The 19,002-nt window shown below is 40.6% G+C and overlaps 1 protein-coding gene across 1 annotated transcript in view; it reads right to left on the minus strand.

Moving 5' to 3' along the window:
- The window catches only part of cdkal1 (CDK5 regulatory subunit associated protein 1-like 1), a 314,194-nt gene that overhangs the window by 13,905 nt on the left and 281,287 nt on the right, over positions 1–19,002 (minus strand). Inside the window, exons 13-14 of the mRNA XM_034102687.2 lie at positions 14,426–14,509; positions 10,210–10,374 (exon numbers count right to left, since the gene is read on the minus strand). Of these exons, the coding sequence (XP_033958578.1) occupies positions 10,210–10,374; positions 14,426–14,509 (249 nt within the window). The remainder of the gene's footprint in view (positions 1–10,209; positions 10,375–14,425; positions 14,510–19,002) is intronic.

A 19,002-nucleotide genomic window follows, 5' to 3' on the forward strand; every position in this document is an offset into this window, starting at 1 on the left:
CTGCTGCTGCTGGTGTAGTTGCATACTGTAGCATCTGTCCTCTGCCTCTCTATCCTCCACATTACTCCCGCGCCCTGTCCTCTGATGGTTGGGAACACTACCTTGCCACCCACTCTTCTCCTCACCGTTGTCTCTGAATGCTTTCCTCTGTTACTACACACAATGGAGGAGGGATACTGTGACCGGCAACGCCTACGTGACACATCTATGAGAAGTCATTTACAGTTACTTCAGACAATAGGCGGAGGAAGAATCAGTAACAGAGGTCTGGCGGATGTGTCCACATTTGCTTAAGGTTAGCATCATCTGTGGACTCCCTCATGGCGAAAGTAATATCATCTTTTGTTGCTGCCTTGTTGCTTGGAATCCAGTAAGTGTGCTTTGCTATGCTGTATGGTGGAAGCCAGGTCAAGTCCCTGTCATAGTGCATGTGCTACTTGTCAATGAGCCTCTTAACTGTCATCATGTGATCAAAAATGAATACAGCTAGTTCTGTCGGGTTGAAATCACTTATTTGAAAATGACTTCTAAGTCAAATTACAGTGTAACACCTTTTAACAGGTTTTATACCCTGGTGTATTCATTATAAGATGAATGAACTGACAGCAAGAAAGTTTCTTCATCATTCATAACTTTTGATTAGCATGAATGTCTAAATGACAGAAACCTCAAGAAAGTACACTGAAAGACTTCAATATAATTCACACCGTTAAGATAATAGCATAATAGCACAGAAGAAAATAATGAAATGGTGATTAAAGCGAGACAAGAGAAGAAACAGACTAAAAGGACTGGTGAATTAAAAACAAAGGTGAGAGTCAAAACCATTATCATTCTCTGCGTTGACAGGCCGAGCACACTGCCTTCCTCTCTGCCCATCTATTCATCTGTCTCTCTGCAGGTGTCTTTTCACAACGGGATGCCAGGCGAGGGACTGAATAGTACAGTCGAACAATCTATTACTAGTAGGGAGGATAAGTGAAAATCTAAGTGCCAGTAGGTGTGTGTCAGCACAGTGGGAGAGCAGGGGGGGGAGAGAAGTGAAAAACTGACAAGAAATGAGGGGAAGGGGCAGGAAAAAAATGAGAGATGTGGCTTTCAATGATACAGTAGTTCACCACCTGCTGGGTGGCCAGCTGAGCCTGTGCATATGTCTGCGAGAGAGAGAGAGTAAGAACGCTGGCATTTGTGAGTAAGTGTGTTCGTACGTGAAGGCCTGTGGTGGGTAATTGGGTCTCTATGCTCACCGAATGAAATAATTCTCCCCGAAAATCATCTAACACTGCACTGGGGGTACAGCGCTGGAGAGCACAGCGAGATACTTTTCCCCTCAAACTCCAGCACTCTCAAATGTCTGTCTGGCTCTGAAAAACTCTGCTCTAATTCCAAACAAGCACATTTAAAAGTCTAGTGCAGACTTCACCAAAACACTTGATATTTTCACACAAAGACACACACAACACATCACGAGAGCCAGAAAGCACAATACACAGTGGTCACGTTTCTCACATGATCCTCACCAGCTGTCAGTGTCACTCTAGACACACACAACCACTATAGAAGTGGTTTTGTGTGTGTGTGTGTGTGTGTGTGTGTGTGTGTGTGTGTGTGTGTGTGTGTGTGTGTGTGTGTGTGTGTGTGTGTGTGTGTGTGTGTCTGAACAGATACTGTAACAGCCTATTTAGTCACGGGCGATTTGACAAAGCCACAGTGACAATCACAAAGAGCTGCAGCCGTATTTTTAGCTGGACAGAGGGATGAGGGAGACATTAAGAGCGATAACAAGTCGTATTTATGGTACTTTGTTGGAACACTATGGGACTCAAAAAGAGAAATAGAAGCTCAGTGGGGAACTTGAGTCATGTTTTCTTTGTCTTCCTCTTTCTAATCTGTGTAACTGTTGTGACTTTACACACACTCAAGCTACAAATCCTCCAAATCCTAACATATTATTAAGTTACACTATGTCACGATGTGTTTCTCCATGACACGTGTGTTATTACACGTTGACTTTAGCACACAAAACATACAAGTTTACAGAGGCACATTTCACCATTGTGACGAAAAGGGAGCTGAGCCAGAAGGCAAAGCTCTCTGTCTAGCGGGCCATTTTCGTTCCTACCCTCACCTATGGTCATGAAGGATGGGTCATGACCAAAAGAACGAGATCGCGGATACAAGCGGCCGAGATGGGTTTCCTCCGCCGGGTGGCTGGTGTCTCCCTTAGAGATAAGGTGAGAAGTTCGGTCATCAGGGAGGGACTCGGAGTTGAGCCGCTCCTCCTTCGCGTCGAAAGGAGCCAGTTGAGGTGGTTCGGGCACCTAGTTAGGATGCCACCTGGGCGCCTCCCTAGGGAGGTGTTCCAGGCACGTCCAGCTGGGAAGAGACCAAGGGGTAGACCTAGGACCAGGTGGAGGGATTATATCTCTTCGCTGGCCTGGGAGCGCCTTGGGACCCCCCAGTCAGAGCTGGTTGATGTCGCCAGGGAAAAGAAAGTTTGGGGCTCTCTGCTGGAACTGCTACCCCCGCGACCCGACCACGGATAAGCGGGAGAAGATGGATGGATGGATTTCACTTTGTAACACAGAAAATAATAAACGAAAAGGTTTATCATATTAATCTCGGATTACATTTTTTCCAACACAAAAATGACCTCCATATTCAATAAACTCAGATATTCTAGTTGGCTGTGCATGGCTTGGCCAGACTTTATTTTCTACAACTACGCAACAGAAAGACTGAATTACAGCAAAGTCAACAGAAGAAAAAACACAACAGTGCATCTGCTAGTGTCTGCAGGCCCTAAAATAAATCAATACCATCAGTTCTATGTACCAAAATACAAACAGGGAGTGAGAACTATCTTCTGTTGTGAAGGCAACTCTTTGCTTACTACCATTATGTTAATGACATTGACACACAGTAGATGTGAACAGAACTTTAAAATCAAGGCCTTTAAAGTTATCTGAAAAAAAACATTCAAAGACAATTCCTGATTTAACTTACAAAGTGTGTTCTGGCTCTTAAGCCCTAAAAAACTGTAATGCTGAGAACATTCTAGCAGGATTATAAAAAGTCCATGACAGTGCCATTAAAAACCATTGGTGCAGACCTGTCTTCACTCAACAACAGTGTTACTTGCTGCATAAGAAAAACCCAAAACATCATTAAAGAAACCAGTCACCCTGCTCACTCAGGGCTTCCTATGCCGCAGTGTGGAAACGCACCAGAGCATCACCAAACCAGCAGCACCCCCCAGCTGATAGACAGTTGCTTTATATGAGCATCAGACTGACATGACTCTCTCTCTCACACACAGATGTATCAAGTTGTTTTCTCATAGAAAAGGTTTACAGTTGCAGTAACTAAATACAGAAAAACATTGTGTGTATAGTTTGAGGTGTACTGTACTGTATGTGTTGAACACATAAAAGGCACTTATACAGACATCAGATGCTTTCAGGAGAAATGTATACAGACCAACATAACAGATACAGGGACAAACGTACACACATAATTGGCTGCCTAAAAATATCAGTTTTATATTGAGAAGCTGACACTGAGAAAAGATGTCTCATGTAACCTCAGTAATATTGTATATTATATGCCTGCAAGCAAAGAAGGGAAAGACCTGAGGTGGTTGTTAGACAACCAAGGACATATTTCAGTTTTAATTTGACATAATACAATACACCATTACATTAGGTGTCTCTGGTGTAAGACACCTACACTAAGTAATAGGGTAGACAGTCCTCCATGTTGCCTACTATTGGGAATACCATATGCACGATTCAAAACCAGTAAAATATGTGCAAAGTAAAAGCCTACATTAAACTTTTGACTGCCAACAATCATTAAACTGATGACTGAATGTGGAGGTTTTGAAAGACCGGAACTTCCACTGAACCTTATTCAGCCACACCGAAATGCTTACTAAGTAACACAAATAAAAAATCTTCTCTCATTTATCTTTCTGTATAGCTGCTGACCTGCACACTAGAAGGGACAGAATGCTAAACCTTTTACATTACATTACATGTCACTTGTTAGACGCTTTTATCCAAAGCGACTTACATACTCAATACTGTGGACAATCCCCACAGGAGCAATTTGGGGTGAAGTGTCTTGCCCAGGGACACAACGACATGCTGACTGCAGTGGGGTTTGAACCTGTGACCACCTGATAACACCAACCACACGCCCCCTTTAGGGCTCGAGGTGTGTCTAAGGGTTTCGCAGGTCTACTGCTGTCATGTGGGGCAATGATCAAGGTGAACTCTTTAGTCACCTTGTATAACTGCTGAGAGGAAAACTTGGGCCATGGGTGATTCATCTGTGGAAGAGCTTTGCTAATGAGTTTGTCCACAATGCACATTCTGGTGAAAGGCTATTTTCATGAAAACATGGAACAAAAAACCCCAAAACACAAAGATATTTGTCCTAAACAGTTTATTGGCAAAGTGCGTTGTTATTTTAATATTCCATCTGCAAGGGGCATATAAAACCCTTTGACATTTTAAATAAACAAAACAGAATGAGGCCGCGTAATGCCATTTGATATGTTAGGTAAGAATACTGAAAATAGACTGAATTTTGATGGCTTGACATCGTTTGTTACTGTGACTTTGGTTCTTAAAGTATACACAAAGCAGAGGCCATGTAATACGATTTGACATGCTAAATGAATTGCTTAAAATAGTTACGCCTGCTGTTTTGAAGGCAAAACAAATTATTTGCTACCAGAGTAAACAAAGTCATCCAAAAGCCAAGCAAAACCTTTTGACATTTTAAATAATGGAGAAAAATAAAGATTTGAGAGGATTAACTGTACCCCGACCAGAAAAGACCGCCTAATCTTTGATTTTTGTTATTTTCCTGACAATACAGATGACAACATGATGGGTGCATAACGCAACATCAAAGCAACAATCCATAACAGTTGCACGTCAACACAGAGCAGTTCAATTGTTTGGGGTGAGATACAGATTTTTGTACGAGTGTGTATATATTTGTGTCGGTCGTGTGTGTGTGTTTTGTCTACATCATTATTGTGTGTGTACAGCCAGTGTCTCATATAGCCTGCGCCTAGTATGAGTCTGCCATGTGCACCACCGGGGGGGACTGCGCTTTTGTACAAGTGTGTGTGTGCATTAATGTGTGTGTACAAGGGTCTGTGTATATGTGCATGTATAATCTCTGCTTTACCAATGAACCTGTAGTGTATGTAAGCTTGTGTCTGTGTTGTAAACATAATGATGCAAAATACCAGCAATCCCACCCACTCAGCTTGTACTAGAGTAGACAAAGACACAGTTACAATTTTACCACGTCCACGCAATCTGTGTTTCTATATTTCTCTTGTCATCTATTTACATAAGTAAAAAACACAAACACACAAACATGAACTGGACTGATTACAACTGAATTCTGAGGAAAGATGTAATAGAAAGTAGAAGTAATACAAAACGGGCAGATATAAAACAAGAAACACTAGATGAAAAAAAGTTAAACACAAGAAAGGGTAGGAAAAACAAGAGTATCAGCTTCAGAGAAAGGGAACAAATAAATGTAATACAACAACAAGGATTTTTCCATTCGCCTCCATTTGTTAGTGTCAATGTGTGGCCATGGAGGGACATTCTTCACTACCTGTATCCCTCCATCTAGAATTCTCTCCCAGCTTCCTCCTTTTTCTTTTCTGTCCTTCATACCAACTGTCAGTTTGCTGTCTTTGCTCCCCTGGAAGAAGCAGAGCCCTTTTCTTCTCGCTATTCTCTCAGTCCCCTTGAGAAAGTATGCTGTGAAAGGACCTGATTATTTGGTGGCTCTCAAGCTGCTTTTTTTGTCTCCTGATCTCTCCGTCTACCCTGCTCGTACTCCCTTTCACTGTTGTTATGTTTTTTGGGCCTCACCCCACCGCCTCTTCTATCATTTAATTTCATCTGAGGATGAGTACTGCTGAAGATACTTTCCCCTTTTCTTTCCTGCACCGTGTTGTTGAGTGCTTTCTCTGCTATTGTGTCCCACTAAAAGACTCATTACTGTCCTTCCCCTTCTGTGGAAATTGCTGTTTCTGTGAATAAATGGCATGACAGACGGAGAGAGAGTAAGAGAGAGAACAGAAGAAAGGATGTCATCCATGCCAATACAAAGCTAATTTGTCTCCCTCTTAAACATTGGTCTTGTTCTATGGAATGAGGCCATTAAGAACAAGTCATGGTGGATAAAGAAAAGAGTCTTGGGATGCACATGGACGAAGAACAGTGTGCAAGCAGATCACTATGAGTCCATCCTCACTACTCACTAGGGATGCCAGCGATTATTCAATTTTTCGAATATTCGTTACAGTCTCCATAATCGACAATTATTTTTAAAATTCCAATTTATTTATATATTTTTTTATTATTATTTATGTTTTTTCCTGGCTTAGTTTCAACCAAAATATAGACTAATGCTAATAATAGTATTAATAATTGTAAATGGCCATTGGTCACACCACCAGTTTGTTTTACTGTAAATTTGGAGGATGCCAGCAGCGAAGGCTGCGCAGAGTGCAGACTGCTGCTGCCTGCTACACACCGACCCCGCCCCCCCCTCTCCGTCACACGTACGATTGATTTATTGGCGATATACAGAACAGTGAGAACAACACAACTAAAGATGAACAAAGCGGCACGTTCAAAGAAGAGTTCCTCGTGGAACTACTTCGAACTGACAAGTGCAAATGAAGTAAAATGCAAGCTCTGCGAAAAGACTTTGGTCTACCACAGCTCAACATAAACAATGCGTTCGCATTTGAGTGCGAAGCATGCCAAAGAAGTGCCTACAGAGAAAGACGCAGCACAGCCGGCCATTACTAACTTCACTTCAAGGCCACGTTGTTGTGATGACAGAAGTGCAGGTGACATAACTGCGCTAATCACCAATATGATAGTGAAGGACATGCTGCCAATAAGTTTCGTGGAAGGAGGGGGTTTCCTTGAGCTTATGGCAAGCCTGGAACCAGATTACAGGGTCCCGGGCCGTACTACAATGACCAAACAAATGGAAAAGCTGTACAAAGATAAGGCAGAAGATCTGCGCAGAAGATGGTGGTTTATTTTTTGCTATTGCTTTGTACTGTTCTACCTGAAGAGCCCTTTTGTATCATGTACATGTTCCAGTAAAAGAAAACAACGGAATTCCATTTGTCTGTGTTTTTATTTTGTTATAATCGATTAATATTCGCCAGGGCATGATCAAATTTGATCATGGTCAGTTTCTGGCATCCCTACTACTCACCCTTACATCTACCTGTCTATATATTCACACATCCATGCATTCTTTCATCTGCTCATCCATCAGTGCATCAATGTCATCATGTCTCATCATTGTATCTATTTTTTCCACTTTGGGTACGTCCTTCCCAAGCAATCCACACAAGCTTTCACAAGCCGTTCCTCTATGAATCCATCCATCCATCCATCTATCTATATGGCAATATTTCTTCAATCCTACACTGCAATATGGATGCTGGCTGGAGTGCAATCATCTCACTCTTCATTGCAAAAATGACAGAGCTCTCACTTTGTTCCTTTTTTCGACAAATGGACATGACAGCCCTTAGTGGGTTCCTCTGCCTATCCAATCACCCACTTATCTGCCACTCTCTTATACTCACTTTCTCTTACATTGATTCTCTGCATCTTAGATGAAATGACAAAGCTCAGACTACGTCCTTCTATCAGCTACTCAGCTATCATTGCACCTCATCACGCAATCTCTCTCCTCGTGGTCCTTTATGTTTTCTCGAGCTCGCTGCCAAAAGCCTATAATTAAAGACTCTGCTGCAAGACATAGCGGTGAACATCTATCTGCCTTTCCCTAACCGTTCATTCATCTCACATACACATTCAGCTCAGTGTGGGGTGGACTCATGTAGAGACTCAAAGGAAAAAGATGGGCTTCAAATATGTATAAGCCTTCAACCAGTGTCTGTGTGCAGGGGTGCATGCTCTTATGTATGTGTGTATACAAGGGTTTACTGTTGCAGGGTATTACTAATGTGTGTGCATGCATACTTTCAATTAGAATTGTTCACCAACAATAATATTATTTAACATAGATGCTGACTTCATCGATTTCATGGACATCACATATACCAGGGAGCTGTGTGTGTGTAACCTACAAATACTGTTGTTTTCATGCCATTAATTCACGTATCGATTATCATTGTGCTCCAGTGCCACTCTTGTGTCATTAAGAGCTGACATCGCTGGCCATAAGGACTATGGGTTACAGATCATCAGCGGCATCACTGGAGATCACGTAATATAACAGTATGTTAATTGGTAATGAGCCGTGGACAGCAGAGAATTCTTTTTTTTAAATCCTGAACCGTATTACAACAAATGTTCATACGCTGAACTGCCACTCACCTAGGTCTGTTTCTCTATCTGTATGTGGTTTAAATTTTAAGTTGGACTGCCTCCTTTTTTCCCCCACTCAAATGCTGTCACAATTTCAAATACACTTATGACACTCGTTATTAGTTCCTTTTTCGTGGTTGAAAATGTTGTTGTAGTCTCAACCTACTTTAAACAAATAGCTATAGTACATTTTATACACACCCCAAACCTCAAAGGACCAGGTGTGTTCACAGATACTAGGTGTGTGAAACGACAGAACGAGATTTCGTGTCCTATTCAGCTTTTGTTATTCCCAAATATTAAGAAAGTGACAAAGACACTCTTTTCTTCCTCTTTCAAACTCGAGATTTGTAAATGCAATTTCATCTAGAGCACAATGAGTGTCGAGATAATGACATTTTCCCTTGAGAAAAACTTCTGAAACTCATTTGGACCCTGGGACTTGGTACTTGTCAGGAAATATCCAGACAAAGGTATTTACAATGTATGGACTAGACATAGTGTATGCCAGTGTGTGAGAAACAGTGTGCATAACAGTATGAATAATGTGTGCATGTGAACATGTTGAAGAATGTTGAAAGATGGAGAGGGACAGTAAGTGGTGGGAAAGCTTGTGCATTGGATGGGCTGCAGACTTTATGAGGCACCTAGTTTTACAAGGTCTATTCTCCACTTCTGAACTTTTCATCGCATGGCTTCCTGTGAAACCTTCCTCTTTTGCTCTTTTTATCTCATTCTCTTCCATCCATTTCTCTCTCTCTCTGCTTACTTTACTCTTCATCAGTGACCCCCCCCCCTCTCTCTCATGTCTCTGTCAGTTCCTTTCTTCCCCTCCCTCTCTTTCTGGCAGTAAAGGCTGATGGAGTGTGAAATTAGAAAGTGTATCATATTCTGCTCTGTGACTCCATGTCCTGAGCTATAAGCTCCAGCTAGTCAGAGTGAAAAATAACATGCAGTGAAACAGATACATTAACATGGTGTGTGTGTGAGTGTGTGAGTGAGTGAGTGAGTGAGTGAGTGAGTGAGTGAGTGAGTGAGTGAGTGAGTGAGTGAGTGAGTGAGTGAGTGAGTGTGTGTGTGTGTGTGTGTGTGTGTGTGTGTGTGTGTGTGTGTGTGTCTGTGTGTGTGTGTGTGTGTGTGTGTGTGTGTGTGTGTGTGTGTGTGTGTGTGTGTGTGTGTGTGTGTGTGTGTGTGTGTGTGTGTGTGTGTGTGTGTGTGTGTGTGCGTGTGTGTTTATGGCAGAAAAGAAGACAGAGGACAGTTTAGCCAGCCACAGCTTATCTTAAATTACTTATCTCACGCCTGATACACTGGGGCTTTTCCACAAACTGTAGAAGCCAGAATGGATTAAAAATGTGGACACACTCACACGATATTCATTTGCTGACTGAACACAATTTAAATAGTGTGTTGTAAACACAACTTTTATGGTTTTGATAAGGAAAAAACATACAGTGCATGACAGATGCAGGCTAAATCATGTAATTAGCCCAAACAAATGCAGGACACATCTGGTCGACTCATGTTCACAAATACTGTACATATACCACATTGGTAACTGATTTAAAGCAGTTAAATATACTGCACTGAACTTTTTACTGATTTCATCAAGAAAAAGTGACTACATATAAGAGGTGTAACACATTAATTTATTTCATTTTTTTTTTAAATTAACCGCCAAGTAAACTCTGCTATATATGCTATAACTAATTATCCTTTGTACAGCCATGAAGTGCTGACTGTGTTTACATAAATCAGGAAAAGAAAGTGATTGGAAGTGTGCATGTGTGTGTCTGTTTACCTGCTTCAGGCCAGACACCTCTCCTTTCTGAAGTGGGGCAGCAATGGAGGCAGTGAAGGGCTTACTGTCTTCTACTGGTCGGCCTTTCAGGAAGTGTTTTCCTGCCTCGTAAATGTCCACCTCGATCATCTTCCCTTTGAACTCAGCCCTCATAGGCACCAGCACCTGCAAAACAGGAACCAGATTATAATTAATGTCACTATAAAGTTTAAGAACATTTTCAAAGTTACACAATTAATCATTCATAAACCTTTGTGAATGTATTCATTGAACAATGAGTGTATTTTATTGACCAGAGGTGAGATATATTCAGCAACTTGCCATCATTCACTTAAAATGGCTGACCTAAACAACCATCAAAAGAATAAACAGCCATCTGCATTTTTCACCACATCTATCATGTACATTTTCAATTAACCACTGCTCAAAACTGTTCCCAATACTCCCTCACATTTTTTATTTAGCTAGTCCCTGCTTGCTTAAAAGAAAGCACAGAGCTGAGTGTTTTCAGTTGCATTTATGGATGCCCTCAAGGTCAAAAACGACGGCAACAGCTGTGAGATAAAACCACCGGGATTTGCTGGTTTGCCTTATTATTTCATCATGGAACCAAAACATCTCTACTGATCATAGCAGAAAGGAAGAGAAAACAACACGTTATAATTAGTGCCTGAAATGTGTTCTTAGTGACTTACTCCTGTAAGTTAAGTTCATATGCTAAAAGATTTTCCTTTAAAACCATTTCCGAACTAAGCACAGAGTTGACAGAGAGACAATGATGTATGCTGTTCGCCTTACTTCAGATTTATCTCTCTTGCAAAAACTGTTATAATGATTTGTGGTGTGATTATTGGTCGGATTTACAATTGTATTCACAACTAAAGTAATGGATTTATTTGAGAACAACCAATGATTTATTATATTACTCAAGTGAAAAAATAAATGAAATCCTCTCTGAATAAACAGCTGAGCAATTTGGAAACAGTTATGACATTTTTAAACAAATTCAAAGATGGTTTTATACTAACAATAATAATGTGATGATGTATTCATCTCTATAGGCTCCGCAACCCAACAGTAACCTGGGAGCTGCTGAGGATGGTATGTGTTGCCCAGGTAAACTTCAGAAGGGTGGGTGCATGCTGACTCAGATCATGTGGGGGTCTGTCTAACCATTACAAGGCTCTGTGGGGCTAAGCTACTGACTGGGCAGTGAATAGATGTGAACTGGTGGAGGGAGTGTTACTGCTGTGATGGCAGGAACAAACCTGGCTCAGAGTTAATCTGTCTTTATCCAGCTGGTGGAATATGATAGGAAATGGAGAACAGGCCGAACAGACACACAGGCAGCGCCACACCTGCCTAATCAACACACCTGCTGCTTGACACTCTGGACACTGTGTGTGTGTCTGTGTGAGTGGCTTGCAACCAGGCTGAGAGCACAGAGGTAAAACAGCAGGGATGTGGAGGAGGAAGGTGAGTGGCTTCTGTGTGTGTGTGTGGGTCATTTGATGCCCATTACAGGATGATTAAATGATGAAAGACCTTGTCCGTTTTCATTGGAAACACCTTCTCCTACTTCCTCAGTCTGCCACACACACACACACACACACACACACACACACACACACACACACACACACACACACACACACACACACACACACACACACACACACACACACACACACACACACACACACACACACACACACACACACACACACACACACACACACACACACACACACACACACACACACACACACACACACACACACACACACACACACACAGGTGGGATGGGTGCCTATTATAGCTGTCAGGATAGATCTTCATCTGATGGTGTAAAAGTGAAACTAGGCCATTTGTTCACACTCAACCCCCCCTCACCTCCCCCTCCTTCAGTCCCTTTTCTCCTGCTCCAACTACTCTTTTCACTTCTGCCCTGATCCCTGACCTCCCCATATTCTGCCCCTTAACAAACCAATCCTTTTCTCTACATGTTTCTTTTATTACATATTTGGGAATTTGTTTGATATATGTGCAGTGAAGTTTAATCTCTCAGGTTAAAGGTTATTGAAAGTATAGCACCAATAATAAATAGTGAGTTTTTAAAAATAATCATATAAGTGAGAAAAAAGTTAAATGATGTTGCTCAAATACAACTTTTAAATGTAAGTCAGAGATCTGTAATGTGTATACTGCCTCTAGTGTACTGTATGTGTCTGTGTCCTGTAGATGTAGACATAAAGTATACATGATACGGGGGTGTATCCCTTGGGGGGACAGATTCCGGAACATATTGGTACATAGTGTTTTCATGTTCTTTTTTCAAGTCAGATTGATTTAGGAGTACATGCAAAATAGTTAATGTCCAAAAAAAAAAATACGGCAGCGGAACAACATCAAACATGTCAGCTTGCTTTCCTCTGGAGTACAGTCAACTGACACACATGACATACATTCCTACATATGCACCAATGCACACATGCATGAAGAGGGGTGCACCCCACAACAGACACATGAACCGAGTGACACTTGTAACTTTAGTTTATAGCCTGCAGAAGAGGAGGAGAGGAGGAGAGGAAAGTGGAGGGGAGGAAAAATTATTACCATCCCCTGCCCTCCCTGCTAATAAAAAGCATAACTTCAAACATGTTTCTGATGATGGTTAAAGCAGGAGGAAATTGATTTATTTGAAGATGTTTTAAAGTGAATTTTTCACAGGTTGAGAGAGGGTCTTTGAAGCCATCCGGATATGTGTGTGTATGTGAACAGTTGTGTGTGTGTGTGTGTGTGTAGGATGGAATGTTCATGTCTTTAGGGCTGACCTTAATGTTAGTATAGTAAAAAAAGCAAAAAGTATTGCCGCTATCAGCAGCCAAATGCTCTCATGACCACCGCAGGGTGTGTGTGTGTGTGTATATTTGTGAGTGTGTGTGATGTTATAGCTAACCTACTTTAGTCAATACAAGCTTAAGATTCTGACACCTGCTGTGAGTGCTCTGTGACATGCAAAGCAAAGCTTCTGACCTGATTTGCTAAGTGTGAAAATGAGGGAGGGTTGGATTAGCTTCACATACGAAAAAAAAATCATCAAACACAGATTAATTTACTGCATTTTCAATGTATGTTATTTTGATGGGGGAAAGAGTCTGTAGGCCAACTTGACTATTTTAGGATTCATCTGATGCAAAAGTATCAACAAACATCAAGCATGTTGAATTGTCCTTTCACAGACGCTGATATCCATGCCAGCCAATGACACATTATTTTAAGTTTGATCACAAAATGTTGGATAACTACATATGTCGTATACATAGACTATAAATGGACGTAGTGTCCGTGACGTCACCCATAGGTTTCTGCAGAGTTGCTGAGAAGCCCTTAGTAGGCGGAGTCGGCCGCTGCCGTCTCGACAGTGATGTCAGAGTATAACTCCCGCTTGCTCCAGCCTGATCCAAATAAGGGCAAAGAGGCGGAGCCTAGTCGGCATAAAATAAGTCCGATATTTAAATGAAGAATACTCCACAGGGCCACCCCACCCTACATGCAGATCACCCAGACTGCGTGGGGCCCTCACCTCGCGGAGGGGGCCTCATCTGAAGCGCAAATGCGGTGCACCTTTATGCGCAGCACCTTTATGCGCTGCAATTAGTGCAAGCGCGCCAGACTCCGTCGACGCTCGCGAAATAGAGGGTCTCATCACATAACTTTGCATGGGGCCACCCTGATACTCCACCAGGCACCAACACAACAAACACGTCCGAGTTCAAGTTGTGTTCCCCGGATCAGCCATCCTGGAGCTAACAGAGCTAGCAGAGGGACAGAAAGCTAGAAGCAGCAGTCACCGCAGAGACCTGTCCATCAAAGTGACCACGCCCTAATGTATGCAAAAAAACGTTAAGGCCTAATATAACTAAAAGGGGTGCATTATAAAAAAATGCACTCCCAAATCCATTGTCATGAAGGTGGAATCTAACTATATCCAGAATAATTTGTATTGCATCCAGGGGTAGAAACATGTTTATTTCTGCTGTAAAGTTGGGCATTTTAACATGGGGGTCTATGGAAATTGTCCCTTTCTGCAGCCATCCCCTATCGGTCAATAGATGAACTGCAGTTTGTGGCATTTTCTTATGGGCTTCCCAGCTCTGCCCCAGAGTTTGCCGCTTGGTCGTATAGAGTAAGCACACTTGAACCATTATCTTACCTGTTGGTAGAACTTGTTGTGAGACACATAGTATTGGGCATCAAATGACTCCTCTGTCACCAGCACTTGTTGCCTCTCCCCTACCTACAGACAGAGAAAGAGAGAAAACATTTATCAGACAACACATATCGAAACAGTTTATTGACTAATAACACATAATTTGTCTTTCAAGCCGCATTAGTACAAATGGGTTTTATCTATAGATCTGTATGTGTGCATGTCTTCAGCTGTATGCCAACTACCTAACCTGACCTCAGCAACAACAGGATAAATATCCCTGCTAATCATTTAGGACCCTCTTCTCATCTCTAAAGAAAAGTATCTCTGCATCTGGTTTTGGGAGGTGTTGTCTGATCACATAAGTGCCTTTTTTTTCTTGCCAGTAATGTTCTTTAGAGTGAGAAAGAGTCCATATTTATTTGAACATTTACTGATTTGACTATATCGAAACACTGGAAAATAATTATTTTTGTTTACTGTATGAACAGTAAATATTAATGAGTATCTACTGTTCATATGGAAGCACTGGCTATGAATGAACGTATTGTGTTGGATAGGCCAAATGTGGGGCTCAGTAAATTCTAAGGTTTTATTGACACAAGCAAGTTGCCTTTGTCACACAACATTCAATACAATCCCAATTCAATCAAAGTTTTGCTCTTAGGCTCTGTTTTTTCATGTTTTCTGTTGGTGCAGTTCACAATTTAATTACAATCTCAAGGTTGCCAAGATACTTAAATTGTAGTGCTTTGGCTGGGAGAACATTGAGTTCTATAAAACTATCAAAACTCACAAGGCTATACAAGACACTATTAAAATACTTAAAGCAAATCTACTATTCAGGAAATCAGAAAATGAAATACAACAACAAGGCCACCCAATCAAGACATTTTGTAAGAGACACAATCAAAGGAAGGCCTTTTCTGTAGACAAATGTTGTTGACTCAAAGAGGGAGAAAGAGAAAAATCAAAGGTTTGATGGTTTAGTCAGGCATGAATAAAACCAATGTTGCATTGACAGTAAGGGAAATATATTTTGTCACATGGTTGAACAAAGTCAATATTGTTGATAGCATGGTCAAATGGATCTCCTCAAGTGTCCTGATTGATGAACATTTAATCTTGGATGTATTTAAAACATTGACCTGAACTGAAAACAATGTCATAGGTGAGAAGCAGCGCATTTATTTTGCCATGACAAATTGGCATAAAGACAAGCCATTGATCTTGTCATGTAAGGCACCATCACAGAAGGAACCATCACACCTGGGTTTCAGCAACATACAGTACAGAGTGTCCTGGAAGCTCAGTGGGCAGTATTTGCATTTCAACTCTGTCAGTGATGAGCGCTGTAAAACTGTGCTGACTGATCATTTCCTTAGCAATATGTCAGAGCCTTAGAAGTCATGGCTCTGACACATTGCTCAGGGTGTTTCCATTTTTGCAGACACTCATCTTCTCTGCTCTTTTCTTCCCTCCTTATCGTTGTGCTTCCATCCCTCTCTCCTATCTCAGGGCATTTTCTTTGTTGTTAATACCTCTCTTGCTTCCACTATAACTCCCTCTCATCCTCCGCTCCTTTTAAAAAAAAAAAACTGATTTTACTGTGTGTGTGTGTGTGTGTGTGTGTGTGTGTGTGTGTGTGTGTGTGTGTGTGTGTGTGTGTGTGTGTGTGTGTGTGTGTGTTCCAACACAGACAGCACCTGCACAGGCATGCTGACAGACTTAAAAGGAGACCAAATAAATCACTGTTTCCTGCAAACAGAGCAATTTTCAGAAATAGGATGGAAAGAAAATATCCTTTGAACATTATTATTGGATGGCAAACATTTGAATCAGGCATTTTGTTTTAAATCCTTTGCACTGAAGGCTGATGTCTCTGCACTAAGCCTAAAATCTAGTAACAAATAAGACCATTTCATAGTTTTGTAATTATTTTTAAGAAAGAAAAAAATATGTTTTGAAAAAACCTAAAGATAACTTGCTTGATAAGATTGTATCATTCTGTTAACCATCAACCACTAACACATGACTTTTGTTTGTTCTTAGTTTGTAAGTTCTCATTTCCCCCAGGTGTTGACAGGTGAATCACTTTGGTGGGAAAAAAGAAAACCAAAAGCATTTATTCACAGATTCTCCCACTCAATTCAGTAAATATCAAACACACATAGCAGTGCTCTCTTTAAAAGTGAAGTAGATGATGGATCATCATGAGCTATTTAGCTCTCTATTTACCAAAGCCTCTAAAGGTTTTAATTTAGATTGAATTAATACACTGTATACCAGAAGGGAGATCTGGATGAACGGAAGGCTAGATGTGATGTGTATGATGTGAATTTGTGTGAATCTGCCTGACTTAATGATAACTAATCCAGCCCTAAACAACCAGTGAGGAGCAATGATCGAGGATTAAAGTATATCCTAATATGTTGATTGAACTGTGAAATAAGAGGATGATCATGCATGCACACACCCTGGCATAGACCGATGACTTATATGAGAATGAAGTGAATTCATTAAATGCAAAGTTCATGAGATGCACACACTTCTGTGCACAACGCCATGCGCTGTGTGTATGTATTTGTATGCAGTGTAGGTGTCTGCATATGAGAGCGCTGCATTTAGATTTGTATTTACTCCAGGTATTGACATTTCTTACAGAATACCAACCAAGGTGCGTATGTCTATGTCTCTGCATAGTGACACGTTTATTTACTTTGCCATCCAGAGATAACATCCCATGATAAACAGCAGATTCACTACAGATTTGTGGGATCATGAGTTTAATTGATAATAAATCCACATCACAACAGGGATAATGAAAGAACTGTGAATTTTAGTCACAAACACAGGAGCAATTTGCAAAAATTATAACGGCATCCGTGGAATTTTTATTTATTTATTTTAAAGTGGAAGTGGATTATGTTTCTACTGAAGCAGCCAGCCTGTTGCATAGGATTAATTATGAGAAACTCAAAGTCAGTGCCAAAGGAAAATAATAACACCAAAGTAGTAGGCATACAGTAGGCTGATTTTAAATTGTTTATGGTATCGATGAATTTAAGAAAGCAACACGTTAAGGATGGATATCCTTTACAAAAATGTCCCATTCAATTTATTTGAATGTCCTTCAGCACGACTGTGGTCTTAATACAAATGAAGAGACATTTAAACTCACAGTGCCACACACATAGCCTATACCTATAACAAGGACAAACTACGTTATCAAGACCTATTCTAAAAAAATGCTTACTCTTTAAAGCTCACACTAAATCATCATGTTATATTCTGTATATTTATATTATATGACACAATGTAGAGGATTTTATTCATCCATTTGACTCCAGGTTATGAGTCAATGTTCTAATTCAATAATGTAAACAGCTATGATGGCGCCTAGTCTAAATTAAACTTGCTGCTCATTGGGTGTAGGTATCCCCAGATATTGCTACAAATATATAATCATTACACACTTTAATTTAATATGCATCAACACTAAAAAAACTACTAATTAGTGGGACTTATCAGCATTAGTTATTTTTTAGCATTAATTGGCAGGTTATAAACAACAACTCAATCATTGTGGTTAAGACTCAGAACTCTCATAACATGATAACAAGATAATGTCCTAAAAAAAACTTCAAAATGTAATTGTATCATTGAACCATACATGAGTCATTTTCTTTTATGAAAAATGTTATCCCAATTTGTTTGCAGCTTTTTATCATTAGTACAATTTACCACAGTGTTTGACAAAGCCATCTGATAACTGTACCCCCAAAGGAGTGACTTGAAGGCTTATGCAACACCAACGCTAATCTGCATTGTCCCACTCATTGTACATTTATTTGTGACCCACTGATTTTTACCAATGGCGGTATATGACGTTTCTTTTGGCTCACAAATTATATATGTACAATTAGCAGCACACAATCTTCATCCGTTCAACACAGACCCCCACACACAGACTTGGGTAGCCCACTGTAGAAACAGATTTGGTTTTGTTTCCTGCTAAACAATCGTTGCAGGGAGTGATTTAACAGGGCTAAAGAGAGATGCTCTGATCTTTGGGAAGTTCACTTTGAATAAGCCTCTTGAAAGAGGAAGACAATATGCCATGTTGGTTTTGGTATTTTGTTCTACCCTCAAAGTCAAAACCAAAGTAGAGTAAAGAGACTCAAACTTTTGAGTGTTTGCCACAAAGACAGAGGGGATTAAGGTTTGCTTTGGTTTCAGAAAATCAGACAAGGAGTCAGTGCCTCTGCATCAGGTACAGCAGATGTGTTGTCTCTGTGTCCACTTAAAATCAATTCAAACACCATGTCACAATTCCATCAGATTAATGATAAAAACCTGGAGGACATTATACAACTTCTGAAATCCTCCTCCTGCTGCCTTGATATTATTCCAACAGGATTTTTCAAAGATGTTTTCCGTTGCATGGCCTCAGATCTACTTCATATAGTAAACAAATATCTTCACTCAGGTATTTTTCCACAGGCCCTGAAAAGTGCAGTCATTAAACCGCTCTTAAAAAAGAATAATCTAGATGCTTCAGTAATGAACAATTACAGGCC

Source organism: Pseudochaenichthys georgianus, chromosome 16, assembly GCF_902827115.2.
Source record: "Pseudochaenichthys georgianus chromosome 16, fPseGeo1.2, whole genome shotgun sequence".
Classification (NCBI taxonomy): domain Eukaryota; kingdom Metazoa; phylum Chordata; class Actinopteri; order Perciformes; family Channichthyidae; genus Pseudochaenichthys; species Pseudochaenichthys georgianus.